General features: G+C 37.5%; 1 protein-coding gene across 1 annotated transcript in view; it reads right to left on the reverse strand.

Moving 5' to 3' along the window:
- Positions 1–23,355, reverse strand: part of LOC139698137 (soluble guanylate cyclase 88E-like) — a 345,314-nt gene that overhangs the window by 25,273 nt on the left and 296,686 nt on the right. The window contains exons 2-4 of the mRNA XM_071597061.1: positions 14,282–14,489; positions 3,061–3,187; positions 1,508–1,662 (exon numbers count right to left, since the gene is read on the reverse strand). Coding sequence (XP_071453162.1) covers positions 1,508–1,662; positions 3,061–3,187; positions 14,282–14,449 — 450 coding nt within the window. The 5' untranslated portion in view covers positions 14,450–14,489. The remainder of the gene's footprint in view (positions 1–1,507; positions 1,663–3,060; positions 3,188–14,281; positions 14,490–23,355) is intronic.

The raw sequence follows: 23,355 nt of genomic DNA on the forward strand, positions 1-23,355 counted from the left end.
CATTAATGTATACACCAATTCCGGTTTCCAGTTCTCCATTGTCTTGTTATTCTATGGCGGAAAAAAGTCTACTATCTACTCCCACAATTACATTCGCTGACCTTCTTCATTCCTTCTCTTCAAATGGCTGTTTTGGACGAATTAATGTTTTTTTATATATTTCGTCCACGACTTCGCAATAATCAGCTTGTGTTTTTGCACAGAGTTAATATTTTTTTCATATTGGCTCCTTCTATTCAACCCGTACAGGCTTATGTTAGAGTCAAGTTGATAAATATTTATTATTTGTGTACCAAGGTTAAATTCTTTCTAAATAATTTCTTCTTATTGGCTCCTTCTATTCAACCCGTACAGGCGTGTTAGAGTCAAGTTGATAAATATTTATTATTTGTTTACCAAGGTTAAATTCGTTTGTGTTAACCTTGTTCGCTGTAGAAATGTGATCCCGGGCATATTTTACTTGATGCTTATCGCGTTTTTAACGACTTCTATAACTCGAGTTAAATTTTGGCCATAATTACGAGTAGGTTCCTCACTTTGGGAAAATTTCTATGTATAAAACATTAGAAATAATAAATTGAGCTCCTTGACAAAGGTGTGAACTCAAGAGTACAGGTAATTTGTTGAAATAAATTATCATTTTCATGTTACGAGTGCATATATTCACGATTGAACATAGGGTACACAAATTGCTTTACGCGAATTATTAACCATTAACTGTTGATATTTCATTGCAAAGTATTTCCGAGTGGTTAACTATATATTACGTACTATGGTTTCCTAGGAAGATCTGGTACCCGAAAGATCACAAAGCTTGAGTAAAGTACAGAGTGCCCGCAGGCATCACCCGGAATCGAAACGAATGGCGCCTTCGGTCAGTGGCCCAGCGCTTAAATAACTGGACCAACACGCCCCCAATAATTATGGTGCGTTTTAATATAACACTTGGTAAACCAATTATCAGTCGAAACTCTGTACTTTGTATTTTGAAAGTTGAATAATGAACAGTTTTGCAACTAGGAAATAGTTTTCAATTAAAAATGCAATGGTTAATGCTTAATATTTTACTTTGAACAAATCTATTTCGATTTAGTTTTCATGCATATTGTGCGTCTACTAATTTAATTAATACTTTCAGGTATACCTTTGTGGAATATTTTCATGATGAATGATACCAAAATAAACTTGTTAATCTATATAAAAAATAAACTTTATTGCAAGGCATGTACCACTGAGGTGCATTAAAGTTTATTTTCATTATAATGCTGCACAACAGTGAAACCTGGGTAACAATTAATTTCATTTTCCATGTGAATTTACAAAGTTTTATTTTAACATTATTCATCTACTTATGTAAATATCAATTTGTAACAAATACTTTTCATTTTATGTCCTTAAAAAAATGATCTGGTGGAACAAATCAGATCGTTTAGTCGTAAGGCTAGAAACATTTGCAATCGTCCAGTTTGAGGTTAACAGTATGGATGTTATAACAAGAAAACTTTACCTCTCTTATCTGACCCATGGTGTAGAATACAAATCCCCTTCGTTTGCTTCGGTAGTGCAAGGTAAGACCATCTTCGGTCTCGTTCTCACAAATGAATGACGGCGCCTTCATTCGAGGGTAGGAAAACTTGAGGTATTCGTGCAGGTTATCTAATCCTGTAAATGGAACAACGCATCAATGAAAAGTATCAAAAATAAACTGACAGTCACATTTTAGAAAGGAATCTGGATTTAGAATTTTAAAAAATGGTTATGTTTTTCAAATTAAGCGAAGTTGAAGATAACAAGTGAGGTCATTCAATCCTCATTCAAAAGAATTTTCTTCTATAGATATTTAATTAGTCACATGTAAATAAATGCGATGGAGACTCTCTATAACGAATTTGTATAGGGAATAAACATTATTGTTACATGCAGATTTTCCGAAGGTGCTTTCCTTAGTATAATGAGGCTTCCCATAATATTTCAAAATGTTTAACTGCTGGATACCGTACGGTGCTCAAAAATACCAATATTTAATTAGACGAATCGATCTATTATTCCATCATCCATGTTTGCCATCAGGACAGCAAAAGAATTATTTAATTTCAAAGATTTCGCTGAAAAACATTCAAATGGACTCTAACTCTCGGATAATTGTGCTTAAGTAATTACTCTAATATCTGGTATTATGTTTAGAGAGAGCATTGTTGTACAAACGGTCGGGGGTATTCAGTGTCTACATGTTAATATTAAGATAAAGTTGAATTCTCATCATCAAACAAAGTTTTTTTATTTACAGGTGACTCAATTTTTTCAAAATATCTCTCCGATACAGCGTCAGCAAAGGACCTTCATGCATGCTTATTCGAATGTTTGGCAATCCAAAAATCGCAGATAGGAACGAGTAAATCGTTCCGTGATGAACAATTTTCTTCTGTGAACTGAGTTCAGTGTAGAGAGTTTTCATCGTGCCCATTAGCAGGATCACCTTTTTCATTACTCAAGAATTAAGGTTTAAGGATTTATATTTAAAACAGGTTGAGTGTATTATGAAATGATTATTATAATTTGTATCAAGGATTCATACTCTAGATCGGAAACAAAGTGGATTTATGAAGGAAGGGTAAGTCATTCCAGTTGAAACAACAGAATTTAAAAAATGAAATCATCTTTTGCCATTGATTAGCAAAGTTATTTTTGATCATACTCAACTCTAGGAATTATTAAAATTTAAATATAGTACATTTCTGTTGAATCTTTGATAGAAAACAAAGTTCGTTAACATTACGCTTCCGTGCTTTCTCAAAAAATTCATCCCCCACGAAATTTTCCATTTTATGATTAGCAAAGTCATAAAAAATTTAACCTTTAAAGCTTCTCTTGAAAATGGAGGCCAGATATTTGATACGCAGTTTTTTTCACAGGATTATCTATTTATTTTGCAAAGTAATTGACCGAATGTACCTTATTTTTTAACCCTTTATACATTTAAAGAAAATCAGTGAATGTAAAATTGAATGCAGATGGTCTACTTTTAAGCGTCGACGGACGCCGATGAACAACTTTCTTTACCGTTAAGGAAATCACGGAGTTGGCGACCGAGGACCGAGAGTACTTGATCGTAGCCGTATTGACCGACGAACGCCACGAAATAAACCCCCATTTGATCGAAGAACTCCTTCTCCGTTATCCCCAAGACCTGAAAAGAAAAGAGTGATTAGATGGTACATTGAGTGAGAATAAGACACAATAATAATGGGGAAACTCTAACTTATTAGCGGTATGTATCTCCAGAAAGAAAAGGATTCATGACGACAAGAATGAGTAAAACACTAAAGTCATAATAAATGAATTCATACGGTCAAAATGAAGTAAAAATTTGATCAATACTGAAACGTACGCGTGGAAAAACAGCAAAAAGTCCTGAGTTTTGAAAAACATAGAAAATTCATCAACTTCCTACTTTGATTAAATCCATTTTTATTCTAAGTTTTCCGAGTGAAATTAATCAATAGAAAATGAGTGAATCTCCAAAAAAAAATTGAACTTAGAATTTCTTAAATGTCGCGGATTTTTGGCGAGTTATCCATGATGTTAGGCTTCGTACAGCATCTTCAATCGCAAGATGTTATACATAAATATTCCGACAAAATAGGAAAAAGTATCTTTGATTAGAAATGGGGTACATAGGATGTCAAACTGAATACATTTGAAAGCATATAGGGCTCGCGGAGAGGTATTTCAAAGGAGAACGTTTTTATCGAATTAAAAAAAAATTTTCTCACTGTTCCCACAACTGTGTGACTTCAATCTATTAGTCTGCCAACTTCGCGTAAAGAGAAAATTGACAAACCTTTATCTGCAAATGTTTTCATTTTAGACCTGTCGAACAGCAAATTACTTCATGTCTGCCCGTCAACAAGAGCTGATTGTTCTAGCATGAATTCACATTGTTTTCGAATTTATAAAAAAAGGCGTTCGGAAAAAAACCTGGAGTCTTTTCGTATTCGTAAAATCGTGGAAAAAAACAAAATGGAAGAACAAAGCGGAGAATAGTCGCGCGAATCACGAAAGACGAGAAGACATTGTATTACGTATTATTTATTTCCTGGCGGAGGAGCCGATGCGGGAAATGTTACGGATTGGGATGATTGACGTTCGCATCGCTCCGGGTGTCGATATCTGGGGGAGAAGCGCGCCTCTCCGGCTCTCCCGTGTCCGTCTTCCAGTGAGCGGTAAGTCGGAGAGGAAAAGTGAATAGAAAGAAAAAAGGGAAGGTGGGGAAGCGAAATATTTAATGCCTATTGTTTTTGTGATCCTCGCCCAAAAAGTACGCTTGTTTTCATTTAGGACGAAAGAGTCAACGAAGGCAGTGAAATGTTCGAACCTGATTACTATATTACACGAGCACCTTCGCCTTTCAATTTCCAGTTTTGGGGTGGAGATTGAGGAAAGGGTGAGGCTAAATGACGGGAAGAGAAAAAAAACGGAATCTGCCATAGGCGAGCGAAGGGAATTATAAAACCTACGTGAATTGTTTTTTGATAAATGAGCGAGAATTGATCGAAATGATGATGGACACCATACGCACGCGATTTGAAGTCACAGCGGCCGGCATCCATCGTCGAATTGGAAATACGCAAATCATTTGTAAGGTTTCTTTCCCAAAGACTTTTTTTATTTACCCTTAACGTTTTCTCTGGCTTTGACAAACGAGAGAAGGGGGGGTGGCGGCGGTCTCTCTTCGATCTCCGTAAACCCAGTTGTAAATCATAAAGCGGGGCGGGGCTCCTTCTATTTAGTCCAACTTGATTCGCGAAGAAATTTTAATTTTACCCGGAGCTCGGCTGAATTCAAATCCTGCTGTGGAAATTGTAGTGTGTGGAGATAAAAGACCTCTGGCAGGTTAGAGAGCGACAAGCTGCCGGGAGGGGGGAGAGGAGGGGGTGGAAGAGTTAATACGAAAGCTCTTTGCTTCGGAAAGGGTAAAGAGGAGGGAGGGAGGGAAGATGAGGGGGCTTTCCTAACTCCAGAATGTACGATGAAAATGGTTGACGTCAGTGGAAGGGAAATGGCGCAGTCTCAAGAAAACGTATTCGAGCATTTACTTCTTATGAACAATGTGATCATAAAGGCTATATCGATTTGATGAGAGTTTAATGTGAACTGTCTCTTTGTATAATGGCTTGAGTCCATATAGTACGTTTTAATAATGATTATATTAGTTCAGTATCTTGTTACGAACAACAGGTGCTTGCAACCTTTGGCATCTGCAATTTCGTGTTAGTTACTCTGACCCCTATGGTTTCATTTAGAAAATCTTAATGTGAAGTACCACATTAACAAAATTATACGCGCGAGATAAGATCAGAATTTATGCTTTTGAATGGTTTTACATATATATATATATATATATATATATATATATATATATATATATATATGTATATATATATGTATATATATATATGTATATATATATGTATATATATATATATGTATATATATGTATATATATATATGTATGTATATTTTTTTTTTTTAAGTAATCTACCGGTTAAGGTAGGTTTTTGGACGGACACAACTACCAAACAAACATTTTATTACTCTTAACAAAACACAAAATCAATCATCCTACTCTGTATCAAGTCCCTCTTCATCACTGAGTACTTCCTTCCTCCCTTCATCCCGTCCAGCATCCCTATCCTGTTCCTTCCCTTTCCTCTTTTGCCCAACATTCTACCCTCTATCACAGTCTTCAACATCCCACTGCCGGTCAACACCCCCTTCATCCACTTTTCCTGCCTCCATAGGATTGCTCCCAACAAACCCCTCTCTTCGCCCACCATACCAAGTACTTCCTCATTTGTTTTCTTCTCTGTCCATTTCACCTTCTCCATTCTTCTCCACACCCACATTTCAAAAGCCTCCAACCTACGTCTATCCTCCTGCTTCAATGACCACGTTTCCGCTCCGTACATAGCTACGCTCCATATCAAAGTTTTTACGAGTCTTTTCTTAACATCCTTACTCAAAGTCCCTGTCATCAACTCCCTCCTCCTTGTGAAAGCCTCTTTGCCTAGCGCAATTCTTCTCCTTACGTCCCTACTACTTTGACCGTGTTGGTCCAAAACACTACCGAGATACGTAAACTGTTCTACCTGCTCTAGCTTTTGCCCTCCTATTTTAATGTTAAGCTTGGCCTTTTTCTTTCTAGAAAATCGCATAACCTTTGTTTTCTTAATATTGATTCTCATCCCATACCTGTCGCACTGAATTTCCAATTCACTAAGCAATGCTTGCAGCCCCTTGGCTGACTGACAAACTAAAGCTTGGTCATCAGCAAACCTAACTGATTTTACGAATACCCCGCCCACTTTCATTCCTACCTCGAGTTCTTCCCATGCCTCTTTGATCATTTCTTCTGCGTACAGGTTGAACAGCAACGGTGATAATGGGCAACCCTGCCTTACACCCCTTCCTAACACTGCCCATCCTGACTCCCCGTTTCCCACCCTCACCTGAGCAGTCTGAGACATGTACAGGTTGCGGATTAGCCTCCTTTCCCTCCAATCTATTCCTATTTTCTGCAATACACTCATTAGTTTTTCCCAATTTACTCTATCAAACGCTTTTTCGAAATCTACGAAACAGGCAAATACCTCCTGGTTGTGTTCTATATTCCTCTCGATTAATAATCTCATTACTGCAATGGCCTCACGCGTACCTCTCCCCTTCCTAAACCCAAACTGATCATCCCCTAAGTAATCATTTGCCCTACTCTCTATCCTTTTGTTTATGATCCTGAGAACAACCTTAGCTGCGTGGGATATCAAACTAATTGTCCTATAGTCCTCACATGACGTGGCCTTTTCGTATATACATATATATATGTATATATATATACACACACATATATATATATATATATATATATATATATATATATATATGTATATATAAAGAGAGAGAGAGCTGCTGTTATTCGAAAAAGGGAATTGTTATTTGGTACACTACCGTATAAGGTAGGTTTTGCATAGAAAGAGACAGAACATGCCTACTTTTCTTATCCCAGGCTAACAAGACGAAACCTGGTATCCCTCACTACTGTAAGTTCCTCTATAATTCTACATACTTCCTTCATATGTTCATTCCGATCAACACGTCTAACCTATTTTTTATTTTCCTCTCCCTACCTCGCGTGCCTACTGTTCCCTTTTCAATCACAGCCGTCAACGTTCTATGGCTTTCTCCCAACAATCCTCTATCCTCTTCCACGACACCTAGTTCTTGGTATTTTTCCTTTCCGTTCATTTTACCGTTTCCATCCTCCAGACGCGAATCTCAAAAGCCTTTAATCTAACGTCTATCATCTTGGTTTACCTTAGCCTAGATTCTTCTTCCTGCTTTCTTACTACTTTCACCATCCTTGTCCAAAAACTGTCAAGAGGGGCAAACTACAGTTACACATATACACGAGGGTGGATCTAACAAAGACACAACAAATTTTTTCTGAAATCTTTGAGGTCGGAAATTTTTCAGACTACCCATGTATGTGTGTGTGTGTGTGTGTGTGTGTGTGTGTGTGTATATATATATATATTTATTTATTTATTTATATTTATATTTTAATATTTTTTTAAGGTAATCTACCGGTAAAGGTAGGTTTTTGGATGAACCTAGGTACTAAATAAATTAATCAAAAAAATTTTGTGACTCCTAAAAAAACAAAAAATACAGCATCCTACTCTATATCAGAACTCTCTTCATATCTGAGTACTTTCTTCCTCCCTTCATCCCGTCCAGCATCCCTATCCTGTTTCTTCCCTTTCCTCGTTTGCCTAACATTATCCCCTCTATTACGGTCTTCAACATCCCACTGCCGGTCAACACCCCCTTCATCCACTTTTCCTGCCTTCTTAGGATTTCTCCCAACAAACCCCTCTCTTCGCCCACCACACCAAGTATTTCCTCCTTTGTTTTCTTCTCTGTCCATTTCACCTTCCCCATTCTTTTCCAAACCCACATTTCAAAAGCCTCCAATCTACGTCTATCCTCCTGCTTTAATGACTACGTTTCCGCACCGTACATAGTTACGATCCATATCAAAGTTTTTACGAGTCTTTTCTTAATATCCTTACTCAACGTCCCTGTCATCAACTCCCTCCTCCTTGTGAAAGCCTCTTTGCCTAGCGCAATTCTTCTCCTTACGTCCCTACTACATTGACCGTGTTGGTCCAAAACACTTCCCAGATACGTAAACTGTTCTACCTGCTCTAGTTTTTGCCCTCCTATTTTAATGTTTAGCTTAGACTTTTCTTTCTAGAAAATCGCATAACCTTTGTTTTATCAATATTGATTCTCATCCCATACCCGTCGCACTGAATTTCCAATTCACTCAGCAATGTTTGGAACCCCTTGGCTGACTGACAAACTAAAGCTTGGTCAACAGCAAACCTAACTCATTTTACGAATTCCCCGCCGACTTTCATTCCTAGTTCCAGTTCTTCCCATGCCTCTTTAATCATTTCCTCTACATACAGGTTGATCAGCAACGGTGATATATATGTGTGCATATGTATATTATGTGTATATATATATATATATATATATATATATATATATATATATATATATATTATAAAGGACGAACACAATAAAGGTGGGGAAGGCGGAATCGAACGGATCACAAGAGTAAAAATATTTCCTTGACCGGGACTCGAACCTCGGATCTTTCCACTTGCCGGGCGGATGCTCTTAACTATATGCTCTTAACCTTAATATATGCTCTTAATATATGCTTAATATATGCTCTTAACCACTTGAGCTATCGAGGAAACGTAATTTACTCTGAGATCCGTGGGTCTAATATGTCGCCAAGCGCCCCGATTCTTTAGCCAAAAGATGCCGTCAGGCGACTGTTTCGCCCACCAAAGGAGAAATAGACAATACACAAGAGGAAAGGACAGTGGTTTTAGAATTCATACAACATCATACAGGAAAGGAACAGTGCGTTTCGTGGCACGCATAGCCTTCCCCACCTTTATTGTGTTCGTCCTTTATATGTGTTCCTATCCCTTTTCCTTATATCTGTTTCTGTATATATGAGTATTTATTCGCCGTTTGGCGGGATTTCGTGTTTGAATGTGTATTTGGCCAATGTGGCTCATCTCTTTCTTCTGGCTATGCGTGCCACGAAACGCACTGTTCCTTTCCTGTATGATGTTGTATGAATTCTAAAACCACTGACCTTTCCTCTTGTGTATTGTCTATTTCTCCTTTGGTGGGCGAAACAGTCCCCTGACGCCATCTCTTGGATAAAGAATCGGGGCGCTGGGCGACATATTAGACCCACGGATCTCAGAGTAAATTACGTTTCCTCGATAGCTCAAGTGGTTAAGAGCATCCGCCCGGCAAGTGGAAAGATCCGAGGTTTGAGTCCCGGTCAAGGAAATATTTTTACTCTTGTGATCCGTTCGATTCCGCCTTCCCCACCTTTATTGTGTTCGTACTTTATATGTGTTCCTATCCCTTTTCCTTATATCTGTTTCTGTATATATATATATATATATATATATATATATATATATATATATATATATATATATATATGGCTGATGTCATAACAAACCCCCCCCCCCACATCCTTACGGCAGCTTATGGAATATTGCTTGTATGTAGATGTATAATGTGATATATGGGAAACTTCCTTTAATATCGGGAAATATTTCCTTGGAAAATGAATGTGGTAATTGCGCGGTGAACTGCGGAATCATCCGAGGAGGTGTATCATTATCCGTATTCGATCGCAGGAGGAAGTTTTCGGATGGGTACAGGCTGAAGTTTGATACACTCCTGCCATATCACCCTGCCAACTCACAAAACATTAAACTAATTTTTGGAATTATCTACGAGAGTCTGGTAACATTTCCGTTCATTTTTCACACCAGACGCCTTATATTTTTGTGTTCTTACGGATTAAATGATTAATATCCTGATCTCTGATTTACTTCCCTAAGTTGCATTTATCTTTCATTTAGTTATCTTCTTGATCGGAAGAATCATATTAAATTTCCGTCATTTTTTTTTGTAGCATCTGTTTTCCATGGTTTCGACTTTTATCAGCCTATCCTTTCTTTAGGCATCGGTGCTGTTTCCTTCGTACGTTCCTGAACGCCCCTTTATAAACCTGTTAGCCGTTAATGTATTACCTTTTTTATGTTTCGCGTTGATTCCTTTTCATCAGTTTTCAATACATTATTCCTTGACTCAACTCCGTAACTTTTAACTCTTTAGAGGGTTTCCTTACCTAAACTCCTTGGGTTTTTCTTTTCCTATACTTCCTTATCTCCGCCGTAATATATGGCTTTTTCCGGGTCTAGATTTCTCTTTCTCACGATTTTCTCTTATTACTACGTCTAAGTAACTGCCCTCTTCACGTTGTCCTCAACTACCATCTCCATTCAGGGTTGGCCCAATTGCTTCTCTCTTGCCGTTTATCGATGAACCTCGTGAGTTTGTCTCTTATATTTTTATCTTAAAGGGGCTTCGTAGTTCATATTATTTCTCCGACGTTTCTGAATGATTATGATATTGTGCTCATTATTGATACTTAATTGATTTATTTAAAAAACGGTTTAACATTTGTTAGATGTTTTCTCGCTGCGTTGGAAAATCTCGATTTTTTTAAAGAATGGTGGTAAAGGTGAATAGGACGAAAAGAATGTGCTGTGGGCTACCAAATAAGTTCCAGGTCCTCATTCTGAGGATAATTGCCCAAGGGGTGGGAAAGAAAGAAAGGAAATGATTCAACTGCGGGAATTTTATTGTGTATGCACTTCACTGTCGGGTAACAATGGGAATAGTCTTTGATGAAGAGTTTTTCAGCGATTAGAAATTTTCTGTATAGTTTTTTTTGGGGATTTTGGGATTTGCTGCATAATGTTTTTGGGCTGCGTATTGAGCGTACTTTTGAAAGATTTAACGTTTTGTCCTTCCTACTGAGAACATCATTAGGAACCGGCTGAAGAGCTTGTTTTATCCGTTGCTCTTTTGTGTCCCTCGCCTCTTAGACCAATTCTCATCATATCAAAAATATTGCGAAACATCAAGGGATCCCTTATTACACATTTACGTTTTGGTATCTTTTGTGCACGGAGCGATAAGAAATAACAATCCTTCCAGTTAACATAAAATGACTGTTTGACTATCTTGAATACTTCCCGAATAAGATGAGGTTGAAATAGCCAAATTTGTGTGAACAATTTTATCCTCAACGAAAAGCATCTTTTTTATAACATAATAATTTGCGACGATTAAAAATCAACCACTGCCTTCCGCTCTTTTTTTATTAATAAATGCATTATATTTCAATACTCGTAACAAATATAGTCTTCTACCCGAATGTCGGATTGATGCATTCATTAGAATTAATTCCTACAACATCTTGTACTTAGATAATTATGCGAGCTTCTTCCGTTCCTTGTGTGGCTTTCAGTTAAGTTCCAGCGTCCAGAAAAAAGATGACTTTGGATTACGTTGGAACCTTGAGACCCCCCCCCTTTCCATTAGCTACTATAACTACTAAACTACCACGCCGCCTTACTTTTCGTGTCCCACTGCTCGCATTTTCAAGGCATATTTTGGCGGATTAAAATTCAAGCATCTTAGGAGGTGTTGGTTTACTCGTATGTCCGCTCTTTCCCTGAGGAGATAATAGGGAGCGAAAGTAAAATAGTTACAAGTTTAGAATTGACGGAGAAGCCGTGGGGTGTATTTTCACCATCCCACCGAGGATTTGATTTCGTGTTTAATGTAAGTTAATCACCCCTGAGTGGGCGAAGACCTAATAAACCTTTATAACTCTACCCGTCGGCACGGGAGCGTATTATCATGTTTGATAAGGGTCACTTTGTCCCACGCTCTCTCTTTCTCTCGTTCCAAAGATCTTTTCCCTCTTTTACTTCTCGCTCCAGTTGTCATTGGTCTTTAGATCTCGACATTTATTTCCCGAAAAAAGATGCTTTTCTCATTATCGTTATTGAGGGTATTACCCTGGACACAAAGCTTATGAAGTTTCAATTATCCTACATATGTATACACAGGTGTAAATTTAGGTAAAAAGGGGTAGATTCACACAAAAGACGAACACAAAGTTAGTGAAGGAAGAGGAAGGGTACCGATTTAATGTAAACAAACATTTCATAGACCGATGGGTAGAGGTGTAATTTTTGTGTTTGGTATCTGCACCATACTACCTCACCACTAGCCTTTTTTTTTGGTGTAAATATCCCTTTTTCCCTGAATATATTTGTATAAATATGTTTTCACCGTTTAGTAGGTTTTCGTTTTCGAGTGCGTACACAAACACGTACACACACTCTAAAGTTTTGATGCTCTCACTTCTTGGAATATGGGAGATAGTGGTCCAGTTGTGGTTGTCCGTCGGTTGGAGAAGGAAATATGGAAATGGGGAGGCTTCCTATACTCTGAGACTCTGCTGGAAGAGAAATTTCGAGAAGTGGGGTACAACGCTAGGAAATGGATCAAAAGGGGGTTGGAGGAATATTAACTTGATGATGTCGTCCTCTCCACTCTTCGGATGATAGGAACTGCGTTTCGAACTTTAAGGATTACGCGTCGGATGATTTGGGTCGATGCGGAAACCTCACTCAAAATTCTCCTTTCATCTAATGCCTTTTATTTTCACTCCCTTTTCTTGATTCAGCCATTGCAGCCAGCTAATTGGGGATTTAAAGAGTCGAAAGAAGAGTGTTAACGATGAAGGAAGAATATCGAGAATTCCTATTCTGCCCATTTATAACCACTTTGATTTTAGAAGTATCCATGTCAATTGAGTCCCACTGAATACAATGGTTTCGCTGATTTTCAAAGATTTCCAGGAACGTGAACTTTTTTCTTTTATCTTTCCAAGAGTTTACGAAATGAACGTCAAAGGAAGTCTGGCAATGAGGAGGAATATTATAATGAACCTCAATATGAAGAACCTAGTGACTTATAAAATATCTGGTGTTTGGATTCTTACTTTTGTAGATTATAGCCATGAAAAAAATGAGTAGGATGGCTATATGTTCATCGTAATTGAAAAATATAGATTAACAATATGAGAAAGATACCTTTATATGGTTGATTTTGCTCTGCTTTGATGTTCATGGAAAAACACAAAGGAGTTAGACTAGGATGTAATCTCTCGCCAACACTATTCAACGTATATCTAGAAGAGGCAATAATAACTGCACAAGATTCGGGCAAAGGGGTCAAGGTGAATTGCGAATAAATTATAATGCTCCGATTCGTAGATGACATCGTATTCTTTGATAAATTGAAGCAGACATTACACGCAGTTAAAAGGTATTTTTGCATTTTGAGCATTAATATTTTTTTTTCTTTTTGGAGCACCTTGAAAAATCCTGCTTGCCACAGTTGCCTTTCCTTTTTTTACGATGCCCAGAGAAATCATGTGATTCAAGTTGCCAAAAAATTTCCTTAAACAGAGAAAATCGTAGGGAAAACCCGTGTAAGGTTTTGATTGCTATTACAGTAGATATCTCCCTATCGAATGCTAGCATGTTTATAAAATTACGTAATTTGTAGCATCACGAATAGTTTTAAAAAAATATCCAAAAATATTTTTAAAAACAACTATGTATATGAAGCCATTACTTTAGTAGAGGATTGTTAACACCGTTAACGAGTAAATGTCACAGCAATATCAGCACAAATTAAGACACAAAAAAGCATAAAAAATAAACTTTGGATTTGGATTGGACCGATAACGTCAGGGATAATACTGAAGACATCTATGACGTGGAAAAAGGGCAGATACTTTTTTAAACATTTAACTGTTGGTCTTCTGCGGTCAAACTGGTAATTTTTGTGTTACAAATGTTAAGCGGAGTAGGACTGTATATCATATCAAGGTTAAAAAAACTAAGTAACGACTGAAACAGAGTATGTGCTTGATTTTTTAAAGATATCTCAACTATTTAATGCATGGCGATAAAAATAATTGAAATACTGGAATGGAAAGAAACCGAACATAATAAGTTGGTGAGAGTTATCGAAAAATTGCTATTTTTTGTGTTAATATACATATTAATATCAGCCGCATTTAAATGTTCCATTTTAAGGACAGATGATTCAATGGAGGGAATTAGTATAGTTTTCCGCGAAAAAGAAACCGCATTTAATTATACTTGAGTGTTCATTGCATTTTCTAAACTAGGTGTAAGTGAATTACGTACTGCGTGCTCAAAGGCACGCGTTTTGATACCTCTATGGCCTTCTTCGCCAGCTTTGGAATGAGTCCCTCGGAGTAAACTTGATGAATACTGAAGCTGGGTTGGTCCACGGAGGCCATTCGCCGTATCTCCTCCCATGAGTCTTCGCCATATGCAGCCTTGATGAATTCGGACAGATTCTCCAGTAGCAGTCCATACATTGTCTTGGGTCCTGTAGGTCAGGCAACCCGCCGACTTTATCTGTCAAGAAAGGAACATAAAACACGGGGTTATAAGTGAGAACCATTTTTTTTATCTTAAGGGATAACTGGTATGAAATTCAGTACCGTTTGTAAGGGAAATGAAACATTTCTAGTTATGTTCAATGAAAAGAGATTCTTATTGAAAAGTAATTTTGCAGGTTTAAATTCAAAACTTATTCGGGATTTACGTATAGGCCAGGTGGTAACTAAAAACCTAGGAGAATTGAAACGGAAACGAGATCCTTGGGCACATTTGATATTGATCTGAAAACATGAAGTCATATATTTGGTATTTTTATTTGTTAATCCACCATTTAAGGTAGGTTTTAGAAGAACACGTTGAACTAATACATATCTTATTCTCGCATAATAACCCCCGAGCTACGGCAAGTTCCACTTCACTTCCGTATGCTTTTCCCTCCTTTCATTCCATTTCACCTGCCTATTCTTTTCATCCCTATTCCTAGCTGATCTTACTTTTCCTCTCTTTGCAATCGTCAACATCCCATTAACAATTAAAATCTCCATCCAACTTTTTTGTTTTCTTTAGATTTCTCAAGACAATCTATTCTCTTACCCCACCGTGCCTAGAACTGTTTCATTTATTTTCCTTTCCGTCCATTTCACCTTTTACACGTATTCTAGTTACGTAAGTATTTATAATTAAAAGAAAAATTGAAATAGCTCCTTAAAACTTTCATTAAGTTACATTTATATGCTGCAAATATTTTGTTTTTAGTATTACTTTAATGCATTGTCATTTTTTAGCGTACGTTTTAGTTGCGCCATCAAAATAAACAAATTCCGTTGACGGATAGAGTTGCAAAAGTAATTATGTTTTAAGTTTCTTTCACTTCCATTGATTATAATAAACGTTTGTATCACTTTAAAAAAATGCATTCAAGGCATACTTGAGGTTTTGTAAAACGTTGCAGAAGTGCGTTAGGAATTCTTCACTATTGTTTGTGTGTTTTTTCTGTGGTTGCTTTTCTCAATTCACTCTTATCTTAATTCAAATTTAAAAGATGTTTATGGAAGTGAGGGAGAACGTGAATTTCTTTCGCCAATCATCGGAACCATACTGTTCCCATAAACTAAAATGATTGTAGATCGACCGAGTTTCAGGGAAGAGCTCCGCAGTCACATTCGAATTCGAGCATTCCTTTCGGCCAGCGTGTGTGGGAGTTCGTCGATCGAGGGCGACCCATTCATTTAGTTTTCCGATAAAAGACTGTCGTGATGACAGGGATGGCCCAAGCCCGTCGGACACGTCACGCCCTTCCTCCCTATCATTCATCCCGGGGGTGTTTATACGCCTCAAAATCTAGAGCGACGGCCTCCAGACCTCTTCTCTCAGACCACATCATCCCATTCCTCACCGCGATTCCCACGCTTCCGAGCCATTTCCTCCACAACCAGTAAATATCTATGGTCCCATCTTTCATTGTATCTCTCCTTCCTAGGGCGTCCTCCTTTATTCATAGTATCACCAACCGCTTGTGAAAATAATTGCTGAATCTTTGGATTCCAAACCACGTCAAACCTATTTTGAACGGAAAACGAGTTTGCACACCCTTTTTTCCTTTTGTAATATTCATGGTGTAGTCCTTGACTTAAATTCAATTTGTCAGCACCAGCCGCCTAGAAATTTTGATTTTGAAGCTAATCAATTTATATGGACGTGAAATTTGTCATGTATTATGGTACCTGAATAATTCTTAGGCACTTAATCGCTTAAGGAAAGGTTTTGGATGGACGTAGAGTATAGAAAGATACGTAAACTTTCCCTTTCCGCTCTACTAGCAAAGCAAAACCTGACATCAGCTACTAAAATGAGTCCCTCCTCAGTTGCGTATACTCGTACTTTCTTCTTTCCTTCATGTCGTTCATCATGCCAATCCTATTCCTACTCCTTCTTTGTTTGCCAAATGTTATCCCTCCTCTAGTATTCTATCTAAGTATCTATCACGGTATTAATATCCAATGGCCATTCAAAATGCCAATCTTTCCTGCCTCCTCTGGATTCTCCCAACGATCTCTACCTCTCTTCTACAACCATTTCTAGTTCTTCTTTGTTTGTTTTCCCTTCTGCTTATTTCACCTTTTCCATCTTTCTCCAAACGCACATTTCAAAAGTCTCCAATCTCTGACTATCTGCTTACTTGTCTAATTCTTGGAGAATTTCTATGATAGTACGAAAAACAGCTTTTCAAATTTTGACACTGCTTTTTTGACTGAACATGGTTTCGAAAAAACGTATCATTAACAAGATAATTGCAATGAGGACGCGCTAGCATATATTAGGGGCGGAATTGAATGGAAGAAGGAGGGTGACAAAAAGTTACAAATAATACCTTGAAAATGGCACAAGTTGAAACATGGTACAAGTGAAGTTGAAAATACAAACATGAAAACTTACAAGGATGTCCATTCTATACCTGGTAATATGATAGCATCGTATTATCATGAATATTTGGATATTAGATATTTGAGTAAAAAAACGCATTGTATTAAAATGAGACAAATATTTTCCAAGATTATTCGGGTCTCCCACCGGGTCCATGTTCGTAGGTTTGCCGACGTTTCGATGGCCGAGTCGTCCATCGTCTTCGGGGCATGAACATGTCCATGCGTCGGCAAACCTACGAACATGGACCCGGTGGGAGACCCGAATAATCTTGGAAAACATTATTCGCCGGGAAAGCACCAGATCATTCGAGACAAATATTATTTTAGTTTTTCAGAATTCATAATTATACAGTATGGTGTAAATTGTAGGTGCTTCTGCTAAGAATAAAAGGAAGACTCAAAATATATTATTTTCTTTACTTCTTTAGCTAAGAGGGAAAATAAATGTCGCAGATGATGTCTTTGACTCGGTGGTGTACTCATAATCAGTTTAAGTGGTATTAAATACAGGAAGAGTATGTTAGGTTTGACGGATTGTGTATGATTACTGAAATCTTAATGTCTTCGTTTTATAATATAATTGCTTCTGTGTCTGATTTTTTGAAAATTCCTGTACGGTGAGCTAATACACTTCAGAATGAACTTTGTAATAGTTTAAGTGATATTTTTGTGAATGATGTATTCCTTTTCCTTTTGGTAGTATGATTCTTAAAAAGAATTGTATTTAATATTTACTTTGGAGTAAATAGCGTGACAGGTTTAAGAAACTTTAATGGAAAAAGGTCGCTTCATTCGTTCGTTTTCCGAAACAGAATGGCTTAAGGCACCCTTAGAGACAGAATTGTCAGTGAAGAATACTTTTTCTCATGGCAGTGATCTGTGATCGATATTTTAAGCGTCCTCGTTTCCAGCAATTTCTCTTCATCAATTCTATACAGACGACGGCAGTCCTCCCATTTTCCTCTTGGTCAATATATTTTTTTGTTTTTCAGCGGTAAAAAATCTTTTACTAGCCCAATTTTATTACTCTGTATTTTCTAGATACTATTATGGCGTTCCCTACTTTGTTCTTGGAAGTCGCCTGCAGTTGGCGTCACCGATTCTCATCCATCGAAGCCATTCCCACCCTTTTCCTCCCAACATTCTACCATCCTCGCTCTTAAAACCTCCTCTCCCTCCTTCTCTTCCTTTCCACTATCTGTCAAGCGTGCATTTTTGGCGTTCATCTTTTAGTCATCTTTGTACTCTGAAGGGGAGATGTGGTAGCCCAGAGGGTAGATTGCTGGACTACTAAACGGAGGACCCGGATTCGATACCGGGTGACAAATTTGGGCACTCTCCACTTCTTCTCTCATGCTTTGTGATTTTAGCAGCATCCAGGATATTTCTGGGAATCATCAGGGGGCACGGGGAACGGCGCTCTAACCTGCTTCCCCCCTACCATGTTGCGTATATTTCACACACCGTATGACTCTTTCCTCATATAAAACCATATTTGAGCTGATAACTATAGTTATGGCTATACTGTGACGATATTTTTATATCCTGACGCCTGTTCTTTTTCCACATTGGCCTTCCCTAACATCCTTTCGTTGATATAAAACTATTTCTTTCATTCCCGTCGCCTTTGTGTTTATTTTGGCTAGAATTTGAGGGGACCAGTAAACTTCAGGAATTTAACATACCTTGGTACCTGAAGAGCTCAAAGTTATGCAATAGAGCTTCAATATAGGCGCCCATTATATCAGGAACAAGTGGTAGACTAAGAATAGATCTATTCCGTTGAAATGGGATAGAATTCTCAAAATAACGGTAAGATTCGTGTAGCTGACGTTTTCAATACATGTGTATTAATTCTGTAAATGGATAACTAAACTTAAAAAGAAAACCAAAGAAAGTTTGAAGCAATGCTAATACTTTCATTTCCAGTAAATTGAAGAACACGGATTACATTGGCACCATTAACATGTTGGATACTTAAAATGTTTGATTCTTTAATAATAAAATTCCACGCCTTTGTGATGACGATAGAATGGTTTGATGCCTATAAAAGTGATTACTTGTTGATATTCTTGTATTTTGGTACCGTAAAAGGAACGCATATGATAGAAATTAGCTGGTAGTCACCCGGTAAATACCTTTCAAATAGTCATTTAAAAAAATCTATGATTAGGTCAGCTCATTACCCTCTCCATGTGTATTTTTTACTATGTCAAAAGACAAGGCCGGCATTATAAGTTGATGGTTACTTCCAGGCATACATTAATCAGGTGATGAAGTATGTTAGAACATTTTCTTTCTGACACTTCAAGGCGAAATTAAAGTGTCTCAAAATGATCTCCTCTTGGGTTTTTTGTTAAATATACAGTTTTTTAGTAATAATTTTTCCCCGGCTGGCTCTTCTTTCAATAGGACGAATTTAGCTAAGATTAAGAGGTTTATAAAGGTACAGAACACTTAATGTTCATACTTGTGACAGCGAGGGAATTATTGTAACCCCACGTTGCAATTGCAAATTAGACCATTAGGGCAAAACGGAAAGCAATAGAGTCAAATAATACTATTTCAATTCTCCAAAATGCTGCCACAATATATGAATTGTTTGTAATTTTTATTTATCTAAACCTTCCTGCTTCTTGCTTTTTGAGAATGTTATTAATTTTGTATTATTCGAATGAATCTTCCGTCCATTTTCAGGCAATCAATCGACGGAAATATTAACTCCATCTGGGCTTGGCGTTTTTTCCTGATTATGTCATTTCAGGTAATCTATAGTTCTTATTATCTCTTCTTTGTTTGTAATTCCCATTTATGGAATATACCATGATAGAGCGCACATTTTGTTCCTTTTATAACTGGCGATCTTTTCACTGATTATATGCGACGTAACTTTGTAATTTTTCTTTACATTTTCCATTTTTTGCTGAATTGGTATTGTTTCGTACACTATATACTACTTCATAGACTAACACACGACATTTACTTGGTGAACATAATGGATCTTGGGCAAAAGTGACTTGGTATGCATTTACACTATTATATTTAAAATTTTTAAATGGTTTATTTATTTGCATTAAGTATGTTAGTGGAAATAGATACCAGTTTATTTTTATCCATTACTACTGTTTCAAATATTAAGTGTTCATCTCATCAACTTGTGCTTCGTAGGTTCATATAACCTAAGTCATGGGAAAATTTAGAGCAATCTTTTATTGAGAGTTTTAGTGAAGAAAATAGTGGCTTCATTGAAGAAGGAAAAACATTTGTTGAGTCGATACATAGAAAAAATTGCCTCAGGAAAGAAAGGCTAGCGGAAACTTGTATAAGAAAAGACTTTTCTCAGACCCTGCTGCTGATACTGCTCTGCATCAAAGCGTATGCCAAGAGAAAGGCCCCCAACGGCGTAAAAAGTTGGGGTTGTGAGTCCCAATAGAAAGGACTGGGGAATGGGGAAGCATCACTTACTCTGATTGCGTTTCTGTGGCGGGGACAGCTTAACCGTTTTCGTATTTCTCTTAGGAAAGGAAAATTCGGTGGATGACATTGGTGACCCGTATCTAGAAAGGCCGCTTCGAGACGCTTCCAGACAGAAAGATATGTGGAAAGAACCCTCAATCGTATTAAAAGTTGGAAGAGGAAAGGTTGACTGATCAGAATGCATCGGATAGTGAAAGACGAATCATTTCATTAAAATATCACGTTACTGTACATATAGCAGGCATATGAAACCAAAACTTTATCCACACGTTTCGCTAGATTTCAGCTATTCATGCCCGCATCTGCAATGAGCGTATCTTAATTAAGTTTTAAGAAATTGCGGGAGATGTCAAAACAGTAACTTTTAACGGATTCATCCGCTAATATGCTTTTCAATGCAACAATTTCCGAGTGTAAAAATCATTCCAGGTCAAAGTGAATGATTTTAACACTCTGAAGTTGTTGCATTGTATCTTAATTAGTTTTAAAACTTTTAAATGGCCACAATTCCACAACAAATCTGACATTATTAGTGCGTAAAGTTCCGCCTTTTACTCTCCTAAAAATTACGTCTAAACATAAGTTCATTGGGTGACATTTGTCAGATAATGTTCTTAAATTTTTATTCCGTAAAGTGGCAGATAACGTTATTGAAATGTTGGAAAATATTGGCCTTAATTAAATGCGTGATAATTCATCTTTTTTTCGCAATTTTACTTTCTTTAAGTTTATCACGTAGATTGACGTAAACATAGTCTAAGTTTTTCTTCAAAGTCTAACAATAGATGAATTTACAACAATTTTTTTAAGTCTTATTTTCTTTTACGCTTTCCTTTAAGTTTCTAACGCTGAATGACAGATGGTTCAAGTTGACATTTTTCTGTAAGATAAGTGAGTACCTGGTTAAAATATATTTCGATGTCACAGAACACCTTTCACGTGAGAACAATCTTCAAATTAACTTTACTTGTTATTTAAAGGTGATTCGAGGTTCAGAGAACTGTGGCTGGGCGCCAAATACCAAAATTGACTTGCAAGTCAGAAATAATGGCATATAAATCGCGCATTTTTTAAATATGCTATTGCACGCCTTAGTGTCGCATTCTTTTCAACTGCGTTGGTATCCTATTATCTGTTATCACTTAATCATCACAACATGTCTTAACGGAAACTACGAGACTTGAGACTTATACCAGCTGGAAATTGAGATTTACCTCCTGAAACTTAATCTCTCAAGCGTCAAATTTCTTTGTGTTTACTTCCGGCAGGAATAGTCTTACGCGGTGATTGAAAATCTTTTCTCTCGTTTTGCGTGGCGGGTGGTGGGATATGAGAGTCTTCGGAGAGAGACTCAAGGGACGAGGATAAAATTCAATGGATGAAGGTATAAAAGTTTTAATGCATCATTCATCTTTGCTAGACTTTGCAGTCACCGAAATTGAAGAAGAAAGATTGAATTGCTTCCACAACGTCTACGAGTCATTTTCAATGTACGCTCGAATCTGGGACGGGTGAGATTGTTTTCTTTTTCAAACTCGGACGAAATCAAGTCATCTTTTCCCCATTTCATTGGAGGGAAAGAAATCTACATCCTGTTAAGTTTTCGGCAGAGTTATGATAATTTTACTTATCATTTTAGTCCATCATTCTGTTGAATCACTTACACAGGGTAGTGTTCAGAATTTGAATTAAGTCGGACGAAAAGGATTCCTTATGCTGGAATCTCATTCGAATTAATTTTGGCGAGCATGAATCGAAGAGACAAAGATTTTTTTAATGATACTTTAAAGTTTAATGGCTAAGGTAACTTCAGGCATGAAAATTTTCTTATTATCCGAAAATCAGATCTCTGCGTGTAGGATTCTTCAATATATTTTGATTTTATAGTTTTTATTTGAGCATAGTGAGTGTAGCAGTTGTTTCATCTGCTTTGTCCGATTTTAAAGCGTTTGCAAATGGGTATTTTTTTTTTAAGGTAATCTACCGGTTAAGGTAGGTTTTTCGATGGACACAACTACCAAACAAATATTTTGTGACTACTAACAAAACACAACCCTAAATTCTACTCTACACCAGGTCCCTCTTCATCTCTGAGTACTTTCTTCCGCCCTTCATCCCGTCCAACATCCCTATCCTGTTCCTTCCCTTTCCTCTTTTGCCCAACATTCTACCCTCTATCACAGTCTTCAACATCCCACTGCCGGTCAACACCCCCTTCATCCACTTTTCCTGCCTCCATAGGATTGCTCCCAACAAACCCCTCTCTTCGCCCACCATACCAAGTACTTCCTCATTTGTTTTCTTCTCTGTCCATTTCACCTTCTCCATTCTTCTCCACACCCACATTTCAAAAGCCTCCTATCTACGTCTGCTTCAATGACCACGTTTCCGCACCGTACATAGCTATGCTCCATATCAAAGTTTTTACGAGTCTTTTCTTAACATCCTAACTCACAGTCCCCGTCATCAACTCCCTCCTCCTTGTGAAAGCCTCTTTGCCTAGCGCAATTCTTCTCCTTACGTCCCTACTACTTTGACCGTGTTGGTCCAAAACATTATCGAGATACGTAAACTGTTCTACCTGCTCTAGTTTTTGCCCTCCTATTTTAATGTTAAGCTTGGCCTTTTTCTTTCTAGAAAATCGCATAACCTTTGTTTTATTAATGTTGATTCTCATCCCATACCTGTCGCACTGAATTTCCAATTCACTCAGCAATGCTTGCAGCCCCTTGGCTGACTGACAAACTAAAGCTTGGTCATCAGCAAACCTAACTGATTTTACGAATTCCCCGCCCACTTTCATTCCTACCTCTAGTTCTTCCCATGCCTCTTTGATCATTTCCTCTGCATACAGGTTGAACAGCAACGGTGATAATGGGCAACCCTGCCTTACACCCCTTCCTAACACTGCCCATCCTGACTCCCCGTTTCCCACCCGCACCTGAGCAGTCTGAGACATGTACAGGTTGCGGATTAGC

Source organism: Hetaerina americana, unplaced genomic scaffold, assembly GCF_022747635.1.
Source record: "Hetaerina americana unplaced genomic scaffold, ioHetAmer1.1.p SCAF_8, whole genome shotgun sequence".
Classification (NCBI taxonomy): Eukaryota; Metazoa; Arthropoda; class Insecta; order Odonata; family Calopterygidae; genus Hetaerina; species Hetaerina americana.